This window comes from Primulina tabacum, chromosome 16 (genome assembly GCF_025594145.1).
Source record: "Primulina tabacum isolate GXHZ01 chromosome 16, ASM2559414v2, whole genome shotgun sequence".
In the NCBI taxonomy this organism is placed as follows: domain Eukaryota; kingdom Viridiplantae; phylum Streptophyta; class Magnoliopsida; order Lamiales; family Gesneriaceae; genus Primulina; species Primulina tabacum.
Window position 1 is genome coordinate 34414577 of NC_134565.1, and position 23593 is coordinate 34438169.

At 34.3% G+C, this 23593-nt stretch overlaps 3 protein-coding genes and 1 long non-coding RNA gene across 11 annotated transcripts; 3 read left to right on the forward strand and 1 right to left on the reverse strand.

Annotated features, from left to right (window-relative positions):
* Positions 1-799: 799 nt before the first annotated feature.
* Positions 800-2372, reverse strand: LOC142529010 (uncharacterized). The gene is made up of 2 exons (XR_012815814.1): positions 2278-2372; positions 800-1746 (listed from the first exon to the last, which is right to left on the reverse strand). It is a non-coding gene; the product is annotated as an uncharacterized LOC142529010 (long non-coding RNA).
* A 6264-nt stretch (positions 2373-8636) lies between these two features.
* LOC142529000 (WEB family protein At2g38370-like) lies at positions 8637-12787 on the forward strand. Of its 2 annotated transcripts, none has more exons than XM_075634341.1 (2): positions 8637-8962; positions 9738-12787. In XM_075634341.1, the coding sequence occupies exons 1-2, from the start codon at positions 8774-8776 to the stop codon at positions 11253-11255; spliced, it is 1707 nt and encodes a 568-aa protein (XP_075490456.1). In that variant the 5' UTR covers positions 8637-8773; the 3' UTR covers positions 11256-12787. The 2 variants fall into 2 exon arrangements, with proteins under 2 accessions (XP_075490456.1, XP_075490457.1); XM_075634342.1 differs by having other exon boundaries at positions 8637-8953.
* Positions 12788-17720: 4933 nt separating this feature from the next.
* On the forward strand, positions 17721-20386 carry LOC142528241 (CBL-interacting protein kinase 2-like). 7 transcript variants are annotated; one of them, XM_075633272.1, is made up of 2 exons: positions 17721-17984; positions 18408-20386. In XM_075633272.1, the coding sequence occupies exon 2, from the start codon at positions 18835-18837 to the stop codon at positions 20194-20196; it is 1362 nt and encodes a 453-aa protein (XP_075489387.1). In that variant the 5' UTR covers positions 17721-17984; positions 18408-18834; the 3' UTR covers positions 20197-20386. The 7 variants fall into 7 exon arrangements, with proteins under 7 accessions (XP_075489387.1, XP_075489390.1, XP_075489388.1 ...); XM_075633275.1 differs by having other exon boundaries at positions 18503-20386; XM_075633273.1 differs by having other exon boundaries at positions 17721-17908.
* Positions 20387-21932: 1546 nt separating this feature from the next.
* On the forward strand, positions 21933-23304 carry LOC142528243 (transcription repressor OFP1-like). Its single transcript, XM_075633280.1, has one exon. The coding sequence runs from the start codon at positions 22070-22072 to the stop codon at positions 23171-23173; it is 1104 nt and encodes a 367-aa protein (XP_075489395.1). The 5' UTR covers positions 21933-22069; the 3' UTR covers positions 23174-23304.
* Positions 23305-23593: the final 289 nt, after the last annotated feature.

The window sequence follows — 23593 nt, forward strand, 5'->3', positions numbered from 1 at the left end:
TGGCGTTGGGCGAGTGTGTCGCAAGGGCGAGTGTGTGGCAAGGGCGAGGGCTAGGCAAGCGGGGGCTAGGCGAGCACGGGGCTAGGCAAGTTTGAATCATCATTCAAAACGAATTGTGACTACAATTGGAAATTAAAAAATGACGCTCCAAATTAATCAAGAGATTAAATATTTTTATTTTAACACAAAAACTCATGTAAGATAGTTACATTTATGTGATGAACTACATATAACTTTCATTAACATTTTAATATTTTATTAATATATATAATTATTAAAACAAATCATGACATTAAAATTAGTTATTTTAAGTGTCTCAAACTTAATAAAACAGATAATAACTAAAAAGCATGTAATTCTTGTGTGGGTGGTCAGTTTCCAGCCTTCTTCGCACACCTACTTCTTTCCATGCATTAAATCTTATCTTCTCCACACCTACCAAATGAAATCAATCCACACACACATATATATATAGCTGCAGTCTGCAGAATCCTTTCATTCTTCCCCTATTGTTAAGTTTTACGTATCTTCTTGTTTTTTGTCACCATTTACCGTAATCAAGTCGGAATTCAGATTTTTCTTTAATGTCGTGGGGACTTAATATGATGCAAGTACATCAAAATGTGATCGATTTAATTAATTAACCTGGTGGACTTGGAGTTACTTACACGCGCATACATTCTTGACACCCCACCATCTCAATCCCCTTGTACGTACGCTAGCATTTTCAGAAAATAATACTGCATACTATGTGATATTATGTTTTCCCTAAAAGAAATCAATTTTGAGGAAGAACAAGTACCGCTGGATGATGCATGCTACAGTTGTGCATTCTTATATTTAGCAAACAATGTTACACTATGGATCAACTGAGCACACTTCAAATCATGAACAATGATTCTTGAAGTAGGAACATTCAAGTACGACAATTAACAGAAAAGAGAACAAACACCAGAAAGATCGAACTTTGAAGAACAGATGTAATCGAATTACATGAACATAATCACTAAACTTTCAGCTGATTCATATACCTTAGGCATGAGATCCACGACCAACAATGGACAGCAAAGCTTTCTTCACGATCAGAACCGGGTATCCACCTGGACTAAAGCACGAGTTCGAAGAACTATGATCAATGGTACATTTCTCTTGATGCTCCGTAGCCCTGTCGTAGAACGACGAATCCCAGCTAGAAAACCGCTTTCGCCTGTGGATAAAAGTGTTAGACCTCGGTGTCGTGGCTGCATCAGAAAACGAGGAGCGTGAGGACGGAGACCACGACAGAGAGGAAACCGAAGAAAGGGTGGATTTTGGAGAGGATGAGAAATATTGGTATTTCTTGGGGTTCATTATCCTGAGCAAATTGTAGAGAAGCAGCTTGGATCTCGACCGAGTCTTGGAGTATTTCTTGGAACCGTTGGCGTAGTAAGAGGGCGGAGGAGTAAGCGGGGGGGCGTTGGATTTGTCAGCAAGCGTGTGCTTGGGAGTGCCGGGGCAGGTCTCCCACACGAAGGGCACTGCGCCCGAAACGTCGCCATAGTAGACCCTGAAAGAAGGGTAGGATTTCGAACTTTCCTTGGATAGAAGCTTGTTGAAGAGCTTGCTATCTTCGTGTCTGATTCTGAACGATTTTTGATGAAAATCAGTGCTGCTGGTGAAAGGCATCTTGGGATATTGCTGAAAATTGAAGAAACTGTGGAGTGATTGATGTATAAAACGGGAGAATTTAAGGCTGAAAGGATGGATCTACTAGGGATGACAATGGACCGGGGCGGGGCAGGTTTGCCATCCCCGTACCCTAATTCTACCCTATCCCATCCCCGCCCCAATCCCCGTTTTTTCGGGTTCGGGAAACTTCGGGGATTAACTTACCATCCCCGCCCCCATCTTCGTTTCAAAAATATTAATATTACAACACGATAACGAATTTGGAGATTTTCTCAAACCAAAACTTATTATTATCTATTATTAGAGATAATATTAATATTAATATCAATATTAATAATAATAAGATTATTAATATTTTAAAAAAAATAATAATATTATATTATTAATATTAATAATACTATTATTTTATTATTGATATTATTTTTGGGGCGGGTTCGGGGATTTCGGGATGAGGATAGTAATCTCATACTCGCCCCGAATTACATCGGGGATTTTTTTAAATCCCTGAAGCTGAACCCAAACCCGAAAAAATCGGGAATCCCCATCCCCATTTCGGGTTTTTTCCGCGGAGCTTCAAACTCGTGAGGAAAGTTATCCTCTCTGACCTACCTGAAGTTGGGTTTTGTACTTCGGATGAAGTGCGACATTGGGATTAATAATAAAATTGTATATTATATTTATGCGCGAAGCATTTGTGTCAATATAGTGCCCTTTGAATTTTTGGTTCAAAAGTTTCTGGTGTCTAAAAATTACGGGTAAATATTGGAAAATAAGGAATATTTTGAACTAGAATTACAAGTGTCTTTCAGTTTGAACTCGAACTCTAATTCAAATAAAAAATTTCTTATTAATCAAATTTTGAATCAAGATCGAGCTCGAATACATGTATTTGATGCTTAAATTTTTCTAGTATTTGGCTAACTTCTGTTCACTTGCATCTCTCATCATGCTTTTACATATAATATATATATATATATATATATATATAAACACACAGAAAATAGTAAAAAAAAGAGCTGTAAATTGTATTTAATAATTTATATGTGAAATGTTTAATGTAGTTGGGATGTGGCCCATGTGAATGGTTATCAATTGGGTATGTGAAATAAATGTGGCAGATTGGAGAATTTATATCATCATTCTTTGTTCATACTAGCATTCACATATGAAGCACCATTCCTCTTCCACGACAATGCCAGAAAAAAATTTAAATAAAAGTTTCACTTATTTGTGAAGGACATATGATTTATATTAGGACATTGCATTTTTTGTTACATGTTTTTTCTTTTTTGAGTCTTCTACTTTGTTATCAGAGTTTAGTATTATTATTGTATCTTGTTATTTTTTTCAATTTTAATATTAGTAAGATATCTCTAAATTTCTTATAATTTTAGTCTTTGTTCATTAGGAGTGTTGATTTAATACTAAATACGTCAGTATCATATCAACATTGATGTGGTGTCACAATAAAACAACATCGTGCAAAAAAAAAACTAAAATTGTCAAAAAACAAAGATAGTTAGATAGCATATTAAAACTGAAATTTAATAATATATATTAACAAAATTGCAAATAAACAATATAATAGACACAACCATAAATACAATTTTTCTTAATATTATTCATTGATAGTGTAATAAATATTTTAAAATCTAATTTGATTTGACTAAAAATATCTGTTTTTATAAAAATGGTTAATTAGGTAGACAAATAGAAGCAAGAACCGATCATGCATCGATGTACGATGTAGGTGTACGTAAAGTTAATTAAAAACGTGAAATAATTAATTATACTCTACAATAAGAACAAAATCACAAGCAGAAGATCCTTTTACAGCCGATGCACATTAAATTTTAATGAGTGTAATTTTTAAGGATGTAAATTTTTTGCATGGAATGTAATTATGATAGAATTTTCTTCTCGTCTATTACGACCCGTGAGACCGTCTAACACAATTTTTTGCTATAAATTTTATATATTATGAGGAGTGTCTAGTTTAATTAGGGAACCTAAGTTGGGTAGTTACGTATTATACAGTGCACAACAGACAATTGATTAGGACATGTATCCAACACTGACTATTAATTTGTCGGAACTTAATTTGTTCACATTATATCTAATTGTATATGATATATATATATAATGTGTGTGTGATCTTTCAATTATTATTACTGGTTAAATAGATGTAATTAAATGCGTGATTACAACATTTTGGCCACATGTCTTAACATCTCAAAATCCCACATGCATAAGGGACATATGATCGATGGATGCATGGCCAATTAATTTCATTTCCTTATCATTTAATTTCGGCTTAATTGGTATTTTGTCACAAAATAAGTTTTATATATATATATATATATAATTTTGTTATATTGTTAATTAGCTAACCATGCTAACTTATGTGTCCATCAATTAAGTAAGGACCGTGTATCGTATTATCGTAAATCTTATGTTGATTATCGATAATTTATGAAATTGTCATGTGATTATGTATATGAGGTATTTCATGACAATGAAAAATGAGAAAATAAATGTTAATAATGAGATATCGTACTAGATATCGATTAATTAACGGAATTGAAGTTGTAAGAGCTTGAGTGGAGAAGCTGGACGTCAATATAATACAAAACCCATAATTGGGACAGAACGTGTGGCGCCCGAGCGGAAGAAGATGACCGCCCGAGCGCCAGTGTAGAATAAGAGTATGCTCAGACAGAACGTTCCACGCCCGAGCGATAATTTGTGACCGCCCGAGCGCGGTGTAAGTAGAACTCGGGGGCAGAACATCTCGCGCTCGGGCGCGAGAATTTTACCGCCCGAGCGCGATAGCGGTGAGGATAAGAGTAACTCTTTTTCCTCTTTTCTTCTTCATTCTTATTCGATAACTTCGAGAGAAAGTTGGAAATTCGATTTCTTTCGTCTGAATCGACTTCGAAACGCTGGCTAAACGCGAAACAAATTATATATTCGGAATCTTCGCGTCGAGAGCTTTCTATTGAGGTAAGTTTCTTCTAGTTCCAGCAGCTATAAATATCAAAGTGCTGGAATAGCATGTATTTGAAGTCGAGATTCTTATATGTGGTAGAATAACCGACAAAAAACTCGTATTCGAGGTCGAAATTGAACTATGTTATGATTTTGATTTGATATGAATTCTTGAAGTTTCAAAAGACATTTGAAACTCATATTGTTGAATTTGAATGATATTATTGATTGAAATGAATGTGTTATTGATATAGGTAGATTATTAGACTGATATCTTCAAGCTACATCAACTGGAAACGAAGAATTGAGGTATGTTGCGACCGGATAACATACGACAGGTATCTGTATTATATGATATATGTTGGATTGATTTGATTTATTGGAATGAGACTATATGTCTATATGCCTTATGTGATGACTTGATGTGGCATACATGACATTGTGATTTGAATATCGATGTATAAAATAAATGTTTTGTTAACACACATCGTTTGATGCATACATCGATACATGACATGCACGTTGAGCTATGATCCTTGGATACCCTGATATAATTTGATTGGATTCTGGGGTTTATGAACACAATGCTATGTTTGGTATTATATGACCCTTAAAGCATAGACATTTGTGGCCCCGACAATTGATTGAGATTTGGGATTTGATGGCGCTTCGTCGACGCTATCATACGAGTATCCCTTATTGAGGCCGGTGTGCTAGCTCGAGCATTGATTTGATAGCGATTCGTTTGATTCTGACACGTGCTCAGTGGATGGGCATTTGACCTGATACCTCCACGACATATATGCATTGCATACCATATATCATTGTTTAGATATTTGTGGTATATATGATGGTTGTTCCATACGGAGATTTGCTCACACCCAAGGGGGGCTGTTGTTGTCTTTGTGTGTGGACAATGGCAGGTACTCCAGGATATCAGGAGGCCGGAGAGGGTACTTCTGGAGGGAGTCACAGTTTGGGCTGAGGTTTTATGTTTTGTTCCCAGTATATATGTATATGTATCTATATACCGGAGCATGTCCCGAGGATATGAGTTGTTTGTATATGATTGATTTTGATTATGTGTGGGCAAGTTTTATGATATGAGATAAAATACTATTTTTAATATTCAAATTATAGAAGAGATATTTTGGGCTCATTGTAAAGAAAATTTAAACTCGTTTTCCGCTGTAATTAATTAACCATAATCAGATTGTTTTATAATAACGATTAGGAGCTAAGAGCCCCACAAATTATGTGATATTTAATAGGTGAATGTCGTTTCATTGATTGACACAGAAGTTGACCCGGTTGGTAGACAATTTATCTATATATAAATTGATGCAAACCCCTTGAAAGAGACAAAATCGTGGAGGAGATTGTTAACTTATCCAGAGTCATCTTTTAAATCTAATAGAGTGTGTGTAAAATTAAATATTATGCTTTTAGATAAGTGATTATTTGATTGCTTTTTCTTATTATTTTTACAAGTTCTTCAAGATAAAGAAGATGATGTTTATAATCAGACAACTAAAATTTGGTTTGTATATTTATGGGGTAAATCATAATTGTATTCCCATTTTCCATTTTGTCTTTCAAATTCTAGATTGTGTCTCCATTTTGTCTCAACCATAATTAGTTTAATGTTAAGAGTTGACGGCTAACACATGTGGGGATCGCTTGTGTAGGGCTGACTATTTATCATTTTATCAAAAGTTATAATTATAGTAACGGTACAACTCAAATATTTGAAATAACAACAGTTCACACGTCATGTTTCGATTGTTGAACCTAACAGAGACAATCATTGCCTCCAACAACATTGACTTCATTATTTTCTCTCAGATTGAACGATCAGCATCCATAATCTTTAATGTCATCTAGCTCCGCATATCTAAACCCTAAGCATTCAAATTATAGTGAAATTAGGGATTACATATGTGGGTCGTTCAATTTTGGGGCAAATAATGAAATCATGTGTTCCTTTAATGTTGAATTAATGAAATCGAGACATGATTTAAAACTCAAATGATATAATTGACACAAACAAAACTTATGAATTATCCCTATATTTATTATCATGCACTAGACGCATAACTCTATGGGGCCATGGGGATTTATGACAACATTGATATAATATTAAACAAATTGTTGGATCAATTAATTTTGGGACGAATTTTTAAGAATTGTTTGTGTTTGAAAAAAAAGAAGAAGAAGGAATTCAAACATATGATTCCGACTGTACTTTACTTGTTTTGATGAATTTAAGTCACGTGGAATTAAATTGATAATATATATCAACTCAACTATGGATTCAAAAATTAATAATTTAATTCTAAAAAACATAAAAATAGCTAGATATCATAATATTTGTCAAAAGCAGTATACAATCAGCAATCAAAAGATGATAGTTTATCGTGTCCCATAGGAAATACTCTACTTAAGCCGGAAAAATTGTCCGGCTAGTGTATATCCGGCGCGATATATATAATACAAGTACTCAGCTATTCTAATTTCCAGGAGCACTGGTGTATCATAAATTTTGAAATTGCCTAGTCCTGATATTAGTAACACAAATATTTGTGAGTAGGTCTCTTGTGAGACGGTCTCACGAATCTTTATCTGTGAGACGGGTCAACCTTACCGATATTCACAATAAAAAATAATACTCTAAGCATTAAAAGTAATATTTTTTTCATGGATGACCCAAATAAGATATATGTCTCACAAAATACGATTTTGCCAACACTTGTTAACAATTACTATGCATAATGACTAAAGGTCTGTTTCATTGATTTTGAATTCATGTGTTAGGCCAGCATATGCTTTTGAACAATTTCATTGCAAAGTGGTCATACCGTTGAAGTCCGAATGTTTTTTTTACTTGTACAATTATTTTTTGAAAAAAAGATAGGTCTCGCTCCATGTAATTTCATGTGTGGTCCATTTTATTAAAAAAATTATGGCGAAGTTTTTTTTTCATGTATGTTTGTTTCTTTATAATTTTAGTTTTTTTATCATCAAATTTCATTTTTAGTCCGTTAAATTTGTAACAAAATCAATTTTACGATCATCATTTGAATGTTATCTTAAATGGTCTAAATATTTTTATATAATAAAATCTACTAATAATATTTAAGTTTTAAATGTATTCATTACATAATATTAAGTGATTATTCAAATGTTTTACTAATTTTAATAATTAATTACATAAAATAATATTTTATGTATAGGCCTGGTTTATTGTAATATGTGATTTGATCAAAGGATGCCATGTATCTCAGGGTCACTTGGCAAGAGTATTGATAAATAACTAGTATGTCACTCATGTGATGGACAAAATTTTATTTCATTGTATTAATAATTAAAATTAGTAAGTATTAGCATTTGATAATTATTTAAAATTAGTTTTATAATATAATAAATATATTTAAATTGTAATTATTATTATAAGCAATTAATATATCAAATATTTTATGACAAAACTCAAGTGAGGATAATAATATTTTAGCTTTAAATTAATTTTTTTATCTTGGCTGACTAGAACTATTATTAATAAAAAAATAAATTTTTTTTATAATATATATATATATATAATTTTGTCTAACAAAATTTTAAAGAAAAAACAAATATTTTTTTTCAAAAAGTAAAAAAAATTTCCATTCATTAGATGCATAAATTTTGATTAAAATTTTAACTGTTTTTTAGTATATGTTAAAAATATCAGTATTAAAATTCTAATTAAGATACAAAATAATAATAATAATAATTTATATTTACGAACAATTAATATATAAAAAATTCACGACGAAATTCTTCGTTAAAAGTTTGAACGATATTTTTCATAAATAATTTAAATAAAAAATCTGTTAAAATTAATATATAAAATCGTCTCACGATGATTTTTTGATTTTGTGATTTAATAAATACATTTTTAGTAGTAATAATAATTGTTTAAAAGAATCCAAACGTTGCAGTGTCCTCTTTCGACACAGCCCAAGATTAAGTGAACGTTACCCACTTCCTTCTGCTCCACTCCCTTTCCAATGAACTTTCCTTTCGAACTCCACAGTTGCTCGTTCTAATAGACTTCTCGTGGATTCTCTTCTTTCTTACAATGGCCAAGGAAAGTTCGGAAAATCTTGAGCTTGTTCCGGAGATGAACCCTGAGACAGAACTCGGTTCTGAGAGGGCTGAAATCGACACGTCTGCGCCGTTTGAGTCGGTAAAAGAGGCGGCGAGCCGGTTTGGAGGGATGGCATTCTGGAAACCCATTTCCCCAAAGAGTGCATATGAGGTTGCATGTGTACAAGTGCATTGTATTTCTTGTTAATTTTTTGTTTTGTTTTAGTTTACCCATTACTTACTATATTTCTTATCTGGTGCTATGTTATTAAATAATGGTTTCGTAGTGTTGCTGCTTTTGCTAGCCTATGAATGTAAAGTACTTCATTGCCGTCGTCGGTGATGTTGCGATTTCTAGTGTCACTTTCATTGTTTTGGTCATTTTTGTCGCTTTTTTATTTGTCTTGTTTTAGCTAGTAGAGTTTTGAAATCTAGAATTTAAGTTAAGATTTCATCTTTTGAGTTTTAATTTCAGGAGATAATGGATATATAGAACCACAATGGTTATAAATTATTCCCAGATAATTGCATTTTTTTTGTGGATTGTGTTTTAAATTAACATAATTTGGGGAAATTCTGTTATTTCATGTGAATAAGTTTCTGTGCTTCCCTGCTTTATGTAATCATATCTTCGGTAAACACGTTGCCTATTTTGCAAAGAAGAAGAGTTTGAAACTATTGGCTGTTTCTGGTTATAATTCAAAGTGGCAACTTACAACTTTTTTGTATTAACTATTTATTAGATGCTTTAGTTGTTCCTTGGTTTCTTAATCTGGTCTGCTTTTGAAATTTGGAAACATGCTGCCAGATGAAGTAAAAAGAATGTTCATTTATTTCATCTGAAGTATAAACCTTTATCTCTATTATCATCGGAGATCTGTGTGTCTGAACAATAAGACAAGCCACCCAAATTTTTGAATCATGACGTGCATTAGCTGACTACTTTTTTACTACAGAATGATAATCAGATGGTTGACATTGTCAAAGTGGAGGAACAGGCGGCACAAATGGAAAGCAAACTGATTACTAAGGAGAGGGAGACACTTGATGTTTTAAAGGAGTTGGAAACGACTAAATTGATCATTAAAGAATTAAAGTTGAAGCTGCAGAAAGAGGCTTCACAAGTTAATGTTGCCGTGAACGAAAATTCGCAGAATAACAGCATGAGTTTTGATGTTGAAACAGCAGATAAGGAAAATCTGGAAAGAAATATGAGTGAGCATCCCGACGAAAATGGTAATTTGGGCCTGGCTGCCTCTACAGCCCCTGGGATCATTCTAATCGAGCTGAAACAGGCTAAGATGAACTTAACAAGGACTACTTCTGATCTTTCAGATATTCGAGCCATGGTTAATTTGTACCACAAGAAAATTGAGACAGAAAGAATGTTGCTTGAGAAGACTCGTCAAAGATTGTCTTCTAATACCGCCAAAATTTCATTTCTAGAGGATGAGCTAAACCAAACAAAACGGAAGCTTGAGATGTCTTATGATTCTGAAGTCCAAGGTGGTCATCCGTCAGATGTTGTCACAAGGGAGCTTCAGAGGCTAAGTTCGGAGACCGAACAATTTAAGAATGTTGGAAACATTGAAAGATCAGAAGTTTTGAGAGCATTGTCTGAGATTGAACAGACAAAAGATGCGATTAAGACAGCTCAGATCAAGTTGGTTGCTGCTAAAACCATGAAGGAAGCAGCCAGAGCTTCTGAAGCTGTGGCTCTTGCAGAAATCAAAGCGCTATCCAGTGCTTCTGAACAAAAATCTGAAGGAGTGACACTGACATTTGAGGAATACTCAACCTTGATCTCTAGAGCTCGAGATGCAAAGAAAGCTTGTCAGGATATGGAAGCGGATGCAATGCTTAGAGTTGATGAAGCAAATCTATCAAACTCGCATATCTTAAAAAAGGTGGAAGAAGCAACTGAAGAAGTTAAAATTAGCAAAAAGGCCCTGGAAGAAGCATTAAGCAGGGTGGAAGCGGCAAATAGAGGTAAACTGGTTGTGGAAGAGGCCCTTCGTAAATGGAGATCCGATCGTGGTCAGAATCGAAGTTCTGTTCATAACTCTACTAAATTTAAGAACTCCCATTCATCCCTCCACTGTAAAGAATCTCACATGCTGGATGTAAACTATCCGAATCGTGTGGATGATGATGAGCTAAAACCAGTCCTGAAGCCAACTCTGTCAATCGGGCAAATATTGAGCAGGAAACTGCTTCTAACCGAAGAGTGCGAAAATGGGGTGCGAGCAGAAAGGAACACGGGGAAGCGCAGAGTGTCACTGGGACAAATGCTTAGCAGTAAATATAATTCTGATCCACATGATGTTGAGAAAGCAGCAGCTGGTAAAAAGAATAACGGACTTCCTGCGAAGAGAAAGAAATTCAGTTTTGGTCGTATCACCCTCCTCATGTCGAAGCAAAGTAAAAAGATGAAGAAGAAACAAAGTGCAATCTCGATGTGTCGCAGCTCGTAAGATGAACTTTGGTGGATCGTCAGCTAAACACGGTGTTCCTAGTACTTGCCTGGTGTAGGTATTTGCCATGTATTAGTTTTGTGGGACAATCAAAATATGTACTTATATGACGTAATTATCATGTTTGCAAGTGCCAAGTTTGGTTGAAAATAGCCGTTTCTTGCAAACAACTTGTATTGACAATATTTATTTGGCCAGATTATCTTGCTTGTTTGTTGTGGTCAACTCTGAATTGGATCGAATATTCATGTTTTATACCCCAAAGCTACTGCAATCTCCCAAGAAATAAATAAATCAGGTATCAAATAATAGTTACAATTTTGTATTCATCACTAGATTATTATACACGCAGTTGATAATGTTAACTCAAATCGTCTCGTTCATCGGTCCGTATCTTCTTTTCTTTGACAACAAAATTGCCATTTCTAGTATATTATAATAGCAAATAACAATCTGATCTATTCATGGTACAAGCCTTAAATGTGTCAGTATCAGCGAAAGAGTTTAAATAAATGTCTGCCTTTTTTCTCTTTTTCGTGGAGGGGAAGACTGTAGCCACAGGTGCGAGGCCAGTCCAAAGATATATACTTAATTTCGACAACAATTTATGACTTATTTTTAAGCTTATAGGAAGTATAAGGGGCTCTTCTCTCCGCTTGTCTTGATATTTCTTGTCACTTGAAGGAAAGGTACGGCTTTTCTTGGCTCCTTGTGCGTGCGTGCGTGCGTGTATGTGTGAGAGTGTTTAAGAATTGTTACGTAGTAATTCGAAGCTGATTCAACTTTGTTCTTGGATTCCTATTTGTTAAATTCATTGCAGGGTGCATGTTTTATTCGTGCTCTACGAGTTCGATTGAGCTATTATTTCTGTTTTTCAACAAAAGATTTTGTAATATCCTGGTTGTAAGAAGATACGACTGAATCATTTTTTAATTGGATTTGAGAAATTTATAATAAGAATATATTTTTTCTGGTGCTTCGTGAACAATCAACGGATTTCGTAGTAAGTTGGGTCACTGCCATCTGGGCTTTTTCATGTGTTTCACCATTGTTTTGAGGCACTGGTGTGGTATTTAATAATCCAGTACTGATTTAGAATGAGTTGTGAAATAGTATGACATATCATGCAGTGAGGTAGGCTCGGTTACCATTGAAACACTCTGATCCAATTGCAAAAGGTTTGATGCAAAGATGACGACGATAGGCGCTTGAAGGTTCTTAGCTGAGGCCATCTGCAATCAATTTAAGGTCCTTGCAACAGAAACGAAGTTTAATTATTTGTTTAGCTTGGGCTCTTAGCTAGCTCATAAACGACTTGGTTCTGTGAAAATAGTTTACTTCCATGCATTTGTGCCATGGATGTTTAACAGCATATGCATTATTTATCTTGATGTGCTGATGGTTTACAATTTTTGAACACAACCCACCTTTGTTTCTTTTCAAAGTACCACTCCTGAGTTTTAGATTAAGGTATTTCAATATCTGCAGCATGGACGCGAACCATTTTGCTGGAGAAAGTGCACTTATTTCAGGTAGTTCTATCCATTATTTCCTTTTCTATTTAGTCTCAATTTCTGCTAAAATTGCACTTACGCCTGCCTCCGGCTAGCAGATCTGCGGTCACTGGAAGACGCTCAATATATGGAAGAATTCAAAAAGAATGATTTATGTACTTTGTGCAAAAAATTAGCTTCTGAAGCCCTTAAATATGTAGCGGAGAACAAAACTTGAATAGAGATCATCAGTACACTTCACCAAGCTTGCACTAAAATACATCCATTCGAGAAGGAGGTACTGTGATAAATTTGGCTAGCCGTATCATTTTGTGGGGCAATAATCTTGGGATCAAGTCAGTATGTTTAGAACTCCACTTCAAGTACGGCGAAATGCTTGTTTTGATGCCACAATATTTGTATTGTTTCTGATATATTTAGCGGCACTTCAGGTCTATCTTCCCGGCACTTCAAGTTTATCTTTGGTAATCTTGTCTTTGCAGTGCATAGTGTTGGTGGACTTCTATGCCCCTTTACTACTGTCAGAGGTTTCCTCAATGAAACCTACAGATTTATGCCAAAAAACCGACCTTTGCAAAAAAAAAAAAAAACATGTCCGTTTCTCAGTATGTTTCCAAGGACAAATGTGATTTATGTCACAGTGTTATCACAGAGGCCTTAGAGAAGCTGAACGATCCTGACACTGAGGTAACACATGGGCTACAGCTTACAGATTAATAAGCATGCAGCTCTAATTTTTCAGATTCTTGGTGCTAGCTTTTCTGGAACCTGTATTATTTATTACATGCCAATATTTGGAATGTTTTGTTTTATTGTATTTGAATAGTACATACTATTATTATATATCTAACGACTCATTGATCATATTGGAATGAATTCACCTGGCTTATATCATGAACTAACCTGGCTGGATCGAATTGGTGACTAGGATCTCAACTTCTGTTTATTTATTTCAGTTGCAGATAGTTAAGCTGCTTATGGAGGCATTTGGTTCAACTGGAAAAAATATCAAGAAGGTATCCATATTTTTCGAGTCGTTCTCGAAGCCCCAAATGCGCTTATATATGCATCATGGATCTCTAAATCATGCATTTAATTTGTTATCTTTGATTTGAATTTGAATTTGCAGTACACTCCTAATATTCTGGTGCATGCATGCCCAGAAGTTGCTGGAAACCAAAGATCTTTGCTCCATATTGCATGCTTGTAATTTAACTCCAGTTACACACATTTAATGAAGAACTTGAAGCTTTGTGCTTCTTCTACGCCACATAATAGACAACATAGTTCCACCAAATAAATTTGTTGTGGTGTGCTGTTTCCGTGTGGGTGGGTTATCATCAATGAATCAAGCTGCCAATTCTTTCACTTAATGCCACCGTCGTTAAATAACTGATTAAAAACAAAGATTTCTGAAGATTTCCTGAGAAACCTACCGTTGATTTTTAGTGATCATTCTGTTTGTCAAAACTAATTCGGGACCGTTCATTTGGAATTAAACATCAATATCAAATCAGTGACTCAAAAAACCAAAATTAAAATAGTTTGCGTAGATATGATCACGGTCCTTTAAATGATTGTTATTTAAAATAAATAATAATAATATAGAAAAAAATTTGAAATGAAGAAGAACAACATAGAAAAAAAAAACATCCATAGACGCTAACTGTTTGTTGGAAATTACTTTGACATAAATTTTATGATGTTATTTTCATCCATGTCGGATTAAAAAGATTCTAGAAATAAATATTACAAATGAAATTGAGATTATGAAAACAGTAGAGATGTGATTTTTGGAGTGTTTTATGAAATAGAATAATGTATTTGGATGAATATAATAACTTATGGAAGGAAATGAATATTTATAGATGAAATTTTGTTTTTATTAACATAATACTTAGAAATTTAGGTCTTTTATTATTATTTTAGATTTATTAAAAATTTGTTATTATTAATATTTTGTAAAATAGCTGTTTGAAGAAACTCGTGTCGATTTTATTAAATTTATTAAAAAAAATAAAATAAGGAGAAATGGGGTGGGAGAAGCCCCTGTGGTTCTATTCCTGCAATCTTGAATTTTTTCCGAGAAGCCGGAGAACTGAAAGGTTATGAAACAAGAAAAAATATCCATATATATGTTCTTCACATTCTATTTCAATACATTATGAGAACTAAATTACTACTTGAATTGAAACAAGAATAGGAGAAAAGTCACTCTTCCCATGTACATAAATAAATTTTAATCATAGAGAAACTATTTATAAGTCAACTCGTACAAATGGAACCAAATAAAAAAAAATTACATACTAAATTTTGACAGTAAAAAATAAATAAATACATAAAAAACAATATAAAAGAGCTCAAATTAGCATATTATGAATAAGAGTAGGTCTTTTGTGAGACGGTCTCATGAATCTTTATCTGTGAGACGGGTCAATCCTACTGATATTTACAATAAAAAATAATACTCTTAGCATAAAAAGTAATATTTTTTCATGGATCACCCAAATAAGATATCCGTCTCACAAAATACGATCCGTGAGACCGTCTCACACTAGTTTTTGCCTATGAATAAAGATTGAATTAACATGCTCAAAACAAACTGAAGCATCCAACACTGCAATCAAACTTATTAAAAATACAGCCTTCATTTTTCTAAGTCCTTTTTATGTACTTGAATCATCCAGTAGTTTATACATGCAACAAAATGAGATTATATCTAATAATTAAATGCCAAACTTTATTCATAGCATATGCGGACTACCTTTTTTAAAGAAAGAAAATTCAATCTTGGTATGATAAAATGACTAATTTTGATTTGGATTGAAAGATTAAAAAAGAGATAATGAAAGGATAGCCACTTCCGCACATTAAGAGGCCAAATGCATTCACCAAATATAACCCAAACACTAAGAACAGTGGTGTAAATGGCGGGAGGTGGTTGTAGGGTGGTCGGTGTCCGCTTATCGTCTCGTTCGTCTAGACAGGTAACATCTAGATGTTGAATTTTTTTAAGCAATAACGTTCCACTCTAGACGGTTGAATTTTTTTAAACAGTAACATTTTCTTTCCAAGCCTGTTGGGTTGTATTGAAGCCCAACAATTCATTATAGAAGACGCGTGGTCCGTTTCTTAATGGGCCAAAGCCCGAATGGTCAAAAAATACAAGACCCAATAATCAAATCGTTGTTTCTTAGTCTCTTTTTATACTCTTCGATCGCTTCTTCTTATAATCTCTTTAAAATTGGCATCGTATATCGTTTTTCTTTAAAACTCGAAACTCTAGCTCAAATGGCTGATTCTTGTCTTCATTTTACACGTTTAGGTCGCTTCTTCTTATTTTCTCTTTAAAGTTGATATTATATCTCGTTTTTCTTTAAAACTAGAAATCCTAGCTCAAATAACTTATTTCTCGTCTTTTTTCATATGTATCGACCGTCGTTAAAAACACCAACTAAAAGTCACATACGTAACAAAAGCACAAAAAAGTCACCATCTAAGATTTTATAAAAAAACTTTTTACAAAAAAATGAAGGACATAAATATCATGTACCAAGACAACCTGCCTCCAAGCTAAGGCCTTGTCTTTGCAAGAACAAACACTCCTCGAGTTTCTTAGTAACAAAACCAACGCTGAAATTTATACTATCGAGAAAGCACAGGACGACCAGATCAGTGCAAACTAAAGAACTTTTTACTTCTTTTTTAAATAAAAAAATAACAAACAATCTAGAATGCAACTAATTACTGGAATAGCGTACAAATATTATTGTGCCAAACATCTCCAGACCGATCAATACACTCAGGCAAAAATTGACAGCAGCCTCGATAGTTTGAAAGAAATTGATAGCAAAATAAAACAAACAATAAAGGCGATAAAAAAAAATATGACGTTTACAATATTAAAATTTAAAAGATTTTAATTTACTATATTAATAATTATATTTTCAGTAAAGTAACAAATGTTAAAGAATATAATGATAAATGTAGAACCATATTTATAATCATTATATCGTGATATTTTAACATTATTTCATGAGCTTTTGTATTGAATTTCTCATTAGATTTTGATAAATGAAATTTTCGTATTGAATTTTTTATGTTTTAAGAATTGGTTTACAAATTTAGTTATATATATGACTTAAATTATATCTTTGATATTATAATCAATATCACATATTTGACGCCTACAAGAATATAATATGAGTTGCAAGATGGTACAATAAATCACAAAATAATTTTGTGAGACGATCTCAAGAGTCAATTTTGTGAAACTGATCTCATACTTGTGTCACACATAAAAAAAAATCTTATTTTTACACTAAAAAATTATTATTTATTAATATAAATATTAGCAAGATTGATCTATGAGACCCTCTAAACCAATTATCAATAAATTGTCTCACTCGAATAGGGTTGTTTCATGCTTAAATTATTGAAGTTTTAAAAGGTTTGACGTATGAATTTTAATAAATGATTTTTTTATCGTAGATTCAGTATCTCAAAAATATATTTTATGATTTTTTTTTTGAAAAAAGCGTTTTAAATAAATACATGCTTATAAATTTACAAACGTGTCTGCAGTCGGATAGTTAAATAAGATACTATTTCACCTCAATTTTTATATTCGATAATAAATTTTTTGAAAACCATATTTATTTTCGAGTAAGTCTCTTGTGAAACAGTTTCATGAATCTTTATCTCTGAGACATGTCAATCTTACCGATATTCACAATAAAAAATATTACTCTTAACATAAAAAGTAGTACTTTTCATGGATGATCCAAATAAGATATCCGTTTCACAAAATACGACCCGAGACCATATCATACATGTTTATGTCTTTATTTTTTTATTTGTTCTTAAAATTCGTATTAAAATTTATTATCATAGCAGGAATAAATAAATAACATTATATTATATTATAAATAGAAGTTTGTGTGTGAGATTTTAAAAGGTTTTCGTGAAAGCAGGTAATATGGATTAGCTATTTAGCTGTAGACAACGGAGTCGGTGACACAGTGCAGTGGCTAACTTTGTTGCACCTGGCATTGGCAAGCCTTTCGGCAAGATCGAAAAACACGTGTATAAATTTGGCAACGTTACAGATCTAGGAAGTGTGTTCTTTCATTCAAAAAGGTTCATTGAAACGAGACCCTCTCTATTTTTTTCTGCTATTTCTGTTTCTCTCCGTCTGTGTTCGAGAGATTTTGAGGTGGTTTTTCTTGTCTTTGATCTGTTTTTTTTTTTTTTTGCATCCTTGTACCTAATTTGATTGGCAGCCTTAATTTATTATTATGTTGAAATATCTGGGAAATTCTTGATTTGGCTGAGGCAGTTTCTGTCCTGTTTAAAGATGTGATTTTTTGAGGTTTGGAGGGCTGTGCGACTGAATATTCTTACTGGTTAATTGATTCGGAAGTTTACATCAAGATTGCTTTTTGTTCATATGTTGATACTTGGTTCTTCTTGTTTTTATTCTTTCTTGAGTTAAATTACTCGTTTCACTCCATTTGCTTTTATAGTTTGGATGTAAAATTGCACTGATTTTAAGGATAGTTGCTGTTTTCGTTCGAGTGTTTATCCAGAAGAGAAATCCCAAAATCAAGATTTCTCTAACTCTTCTGATTTCTTTCAGGTTTTGTATTACATCTCTTTTAGGTTCGAGATATCAAACAATCCCCTGTTGTTGCGATTGAGGTTTGATACCTAGAAGCTCCTCATCCTCTGCAGCTTTCTCTAGCGCAAACAAAAACCATGGAATGCTGAAAGATGTGCTTGCGGGCTGGACAGTCTTTTTCTTATTTTGTTGAGGCCGAAACTCCATTCGAGCCACGGTTCTTGATCCTTGATGCGATTGGACAGATAACTTGTAACATTCACTGCTGCTGTCTAAACAAAACAGTTACTGAATACTCGAGGGGGAAAATTCTTTCGTATCATGACCTTTGTGAGGATGGTTGATTGATTGCAATCTCAAAGTTTACTGCTTCTCTTACAAGCTTTAGAAACCGTGATAGCTGTTAAAGTAGTGATTTGTAGTTTATTAGTATATATATCTGAAGATGGAAAGTAAAGGAAGTGTGTTGATGAAACAGTACGAGGTAGGGAAATTGCTGGGGCAAGGAACCTTTGCAAAGGTTTATCATGCAATGAACCTCAAAACCAATACGAATGTGGCAGTAAAGATAGTCGACAAAAAGAAGATATACAAGGCTGGAATGATCGATCAAATCCAGCGTGAAATCTCTGTAATGAGACTTGTTAAACACCCCAACATCGTGCAGCTTTACGAGGTAATGGCCAGTAAAACCAAGATATTTTTCGTGATGGAGTATGTTAAAGGAGGTGAACTTTTTAACAAGGTGGCCAAAGGGAAACTGAAAGAAGACGCTGCTAGGAAATATTATCAACAGCTGATTAGTGCTGTAGATTTTTGCCATAGCAGAGGCGTTTATCACCGTGATCTCAAACCCGAGAACCTTCTTTTGGATGAAAATGGGAACTTGAAGGTTTCAGACTTTGGATTCAGCGCTCTTGCAGAATCCAAGCGACAGGATGGATTACTTCACACAACATGTGGGACGCCTGCCTATGTTGCTCCAGAAGTTATTAACAGGAGAGGGTATGATGGATCCAAAGCAGATATCTGGTCATGTGGAGTGATCTTATATGTTCTGTTGGCTGGATATCTCCCTTTCCATGATTCAAATCTAATGGAGATGTACAGGAAAATAGGAAAGGCAGAGTTCAAGTTTCCAAACTGGATCTCTCCCGATGCTCGTAAGCTGATCTCCAAAATACTGGATCCCGGTCTAAACACCAGGATATCTATATCCAAGATAATGGAAAATTTGTGGTTTCGTAAAGGATTCCAATCCAAGATCCCATGGTCTGATGCATACTCCAACAACAGCAATATAGAAACTGAAAAGAAAACAGCCATCGATGCCGATGCAACATCGAAGGCAGATATTGATAGTCTCACTTCCTTGAATGCCTTTGATATAATCTCCCTTTCGACAGGTTTTGATTTGTCGGGCTTATTTGAGGAAAATGATAACAAGAGAGATTTCAGGTTTACGTCCGATCAACCCGCCAAGAACATTATATCAAGGATGGAGGATTTGGCCAAACGGTTGAAGCTGAAGATTATGAATAAGAATGGAGGATTACTAAAATTTGAAGGATCTAAATCCGGAAGAAAAGGGATGCTGTCTGTTGATGCAGAAATTTTTGAGATTGCACCAGATTTTCATTTAGTTGAGATGAGGAAAGCCAGCGGAGACACCTTGGAGTTTCAGAAGATGATGAAGCAGGACGTTAGGCCATCCCTGAAAGACATCGTTTGGACATGGCAGGGCAACAAGCCTCATGCGGATTCGCAACTAGAGCTATCAGAGTCACAGCCATCCCAAGTCCCGTAGTTGCAGGACCCCACGCCTTAATAAATATGTTGGCAAGGGCATGAATCTTGGCTTGCTATTTATTAGCAGTACATAGTTTGCTTTTGTGGAAGTGATGTTTATGTTATGTTTAATCACCATCTAGAATCGGTTATCGTCTTGGAGAATGCAGTCGTTTCGTTTTAATCAGATAAATATTTTGTTGTTTCAATACGCATCAATAACTAGATCCTCCATTTAGGTGGGATGTATGATCAACCCAACTTCTTGTTGGTTATTATAATAAAGGCCCTCATCTGTGACTGTTACCATTACCCTTCCCTCCCATCGCCGCTCCTCCACTATAATCCTGGTTTCTGCCGTTTGAGTTCGTTTCTCTGTCGCCTAGAATACGCTGTGGCCACCGACATACCGCCGGTCAGGTTGGTGACTATGTATATGGTCATAAATCAGAATACTTCTTCAGCTACAAAGATTTACAGATGGGGTGTTTTCTTCATTTCAAGTAAAATTAAATAAACTATAGTCGTGGTCTGATGCAAGATAATATTCCATGCATGTGTGAGTAAAGATAAGTTGCTCACGTTGGACGAGACAAGATTTTACCTACAAATATTAAATTTTGCTATCCATTCCATTACATAATTAGCCTTTTAATAATGTATCTTATCATCTACTTTGTCATATTATTTATTTATCTAAATTATTTATCTTATATCAATATTACCCTTAATAAATAATATTTCCAATATTTTATCAATCAAATTAAACAAACTATTATTTATCAAACAAATCAAATATTATATTATCTATCATTATTATATTAAATTATTAGGTCAATATTATTATTAAATTTTTAACTTTAAATTGTGCCTAAATTTATAATAATACTATTTTCCAAGGCAAGGTGGATGTATTATTATACAAATCACACTCATTCTCACTATTTATTGATAACTACATCTCATCAATGCTCAATTATCTGATAAATCCTATACATTCAATTGTGGTTTGGCAGAATAGTTTCGATAATTATTTAAGAATGTAATAAGTGGCCGACACATTAATCAGCCAATTTCTCCATTATATTTTTTTCTTCTTCAAATTACTATATTCTTGGTACGTACGGTAGTTAAATGATTGATTCATGAAACAGAATAAATAAATAAATAAATTTTTGTCCATGTATTTGATTAGATTTCGGAGTAAGTCTATTGTGAGACGGTCTCACGAATTTTTTATCTGTGAGACGGGTCAACTCTACCGATATGCATAATAAAAAGTAATACTCTTAGCATAAAAAGTAATACATTTTCATGGATGATCCAAGTAATAGTTCTGTCTCAAAAAATACGATCCGTGAAACCGTCTCACACAAATTTTTGTCTAGATTTTGTTATCTAATAAATAAATAAAAATAGGTCTAGAGCAATAACTATTTTACTTGTCGAATCCACATAAAATTAGACAAATGATCTCTCTCGTGTCAATAATATCCAATGTTATTTGGATGCCAAGAATGGTCTTTAAGATAATCATGGAGAATTTAGACGGTGATTGGAGCATTTATTAAAGTCTTTATTTTATCATAAAAAATTTAATAAAATCATCAATTTTATAAGATAAATCTTCGAACCAATCCAAAAACGTATTATTTTTTATATCATAAATAAATTTTTATTTGTAAATATAGATAAGTTCGGGAGTTAAATGGACTCTCTTATTTTATAATCACAGTTGTCGTTTGTTTTGTGGCACCAATTTCTTCCTTCTGCACCCCATCAAACGCCCCCCTCTCCTATTTAATCAAACGCATATCTTCGCTCACTACCCACACACACAGAGGCAGTCTCGTCTCGAATCCACGCTTTCCATTCTAAGATTTCTTTGGATTATGGGCAATTACAGGTTCAGATTGTCTGACTTGATACCAAACTCCTGGTTTTACAAGCTTAAGGAGACTAACAAAGCAAGAAAAAATCAGCAGAAATCATCTTCTTCTCCATCATCTTTCGCAGTTGCAGAGCCCAAAACACATCTTTCTGACCACAGAAAATCTTACCATTTCACAAGGGACCTCACCCTGAGCTCCAATTCACCTCTCAAACCAAGAATTTCGGATAGACAGTGCTCTCCCGTGGAACCGCCGAGAAGATCATCCAGAAGAAGAAGAAGAAGCACTAAAAGGAATAGACCGCCACAGTGGTTACTTACTTCCTCAGTTTCCGCTGATTCAAGCTGCCGGGCCTCCCTGGAATCCGCCTGCACTAAGCCTCCAGTAGAGCCCCCGAGTCCCCGTGATATTGATCAAACATTATCCTCTGATTACGATTCCATCTCTCCGGAATATGGCTCAGACCGCGGCCTGACCCCCGACACGTTCGACGGCATGCTTTCCTGTTCAACGTCCTGCAGATGCAGCGTCGACAACGAAACAGTATCTGAGCACGATCATCTCCCTCCCATCATTACCAAGAAATTACAAGAGCCGACCAAGATTCCAAGACCCTCGGCCGATTTTTCGGAGAGAAGTGCGTACGGGTCCCTGTCTGTTAAGGTAATGAAAGAGGACCTCTCAAGCACTGCCAGTACCACCAGTAGCAGCAAAGATCATCAAAACAAGAGAATTACGAGCCTCGTCGGACGACATTCGCCGAAAGCATTGTCACCCGGCCTGAGGCTCCGCACGAACTCTCCAAGAATCGGAAACCTACGGATTCAAGCTAGGAAGAACACAAGTATAAGTTCAAATCCAAGCTCGGGTTCACGTCGAAGTGTCTCGAACAGTTTTGCGGTGATGAAATCTTCCAAAGATCCTCGGAGGGATTTCAGAGAATCAATGGTGGAGATGATCGTGGAGAACAACATCAGAGCTTCCAGGGATTTGGAAGAGCTTCTGGCTTGTTATCTATCGTTGAATTCTCATGAGTATCACGACCTCATCATCAATGTTTTCAAGCAAATTTGGTTCGAGTTTCTCCATGTTCGTCTCAAGTAATTTTTGTCTTTTTCTTATGGGTAAATTTTTCTTCTTTGTTTTTAGATGGTGTAGTGTATTATTATCTTAAATAATTTGTGGCAGTTGGCAGGTTTGGTGGAGTATATTAAAATACCTTCCAAATTAAATAATTGATTGTTAGAGATTCTTATTTACAGATCTATTATTTACGCAACTAACGTAATTTACATGTCATTACATAGTTTGGAGTCTTCCCAATACGTATTGAAAGACAATGACCGCGGGTTATTGCGTCGTTAAAAAAAAATAATTTGTGTTCTCGAAATGAGAGTCTGAGTTGATGCAGTAGGTAAATGTTTGATCAATAATCAATTGTTCGATTCACTCAATTAATATTTTTTCAGGCGATCATGCACATTTCAAGTTATGAGACTAACATAGTTTACAAATTTTGTTAAT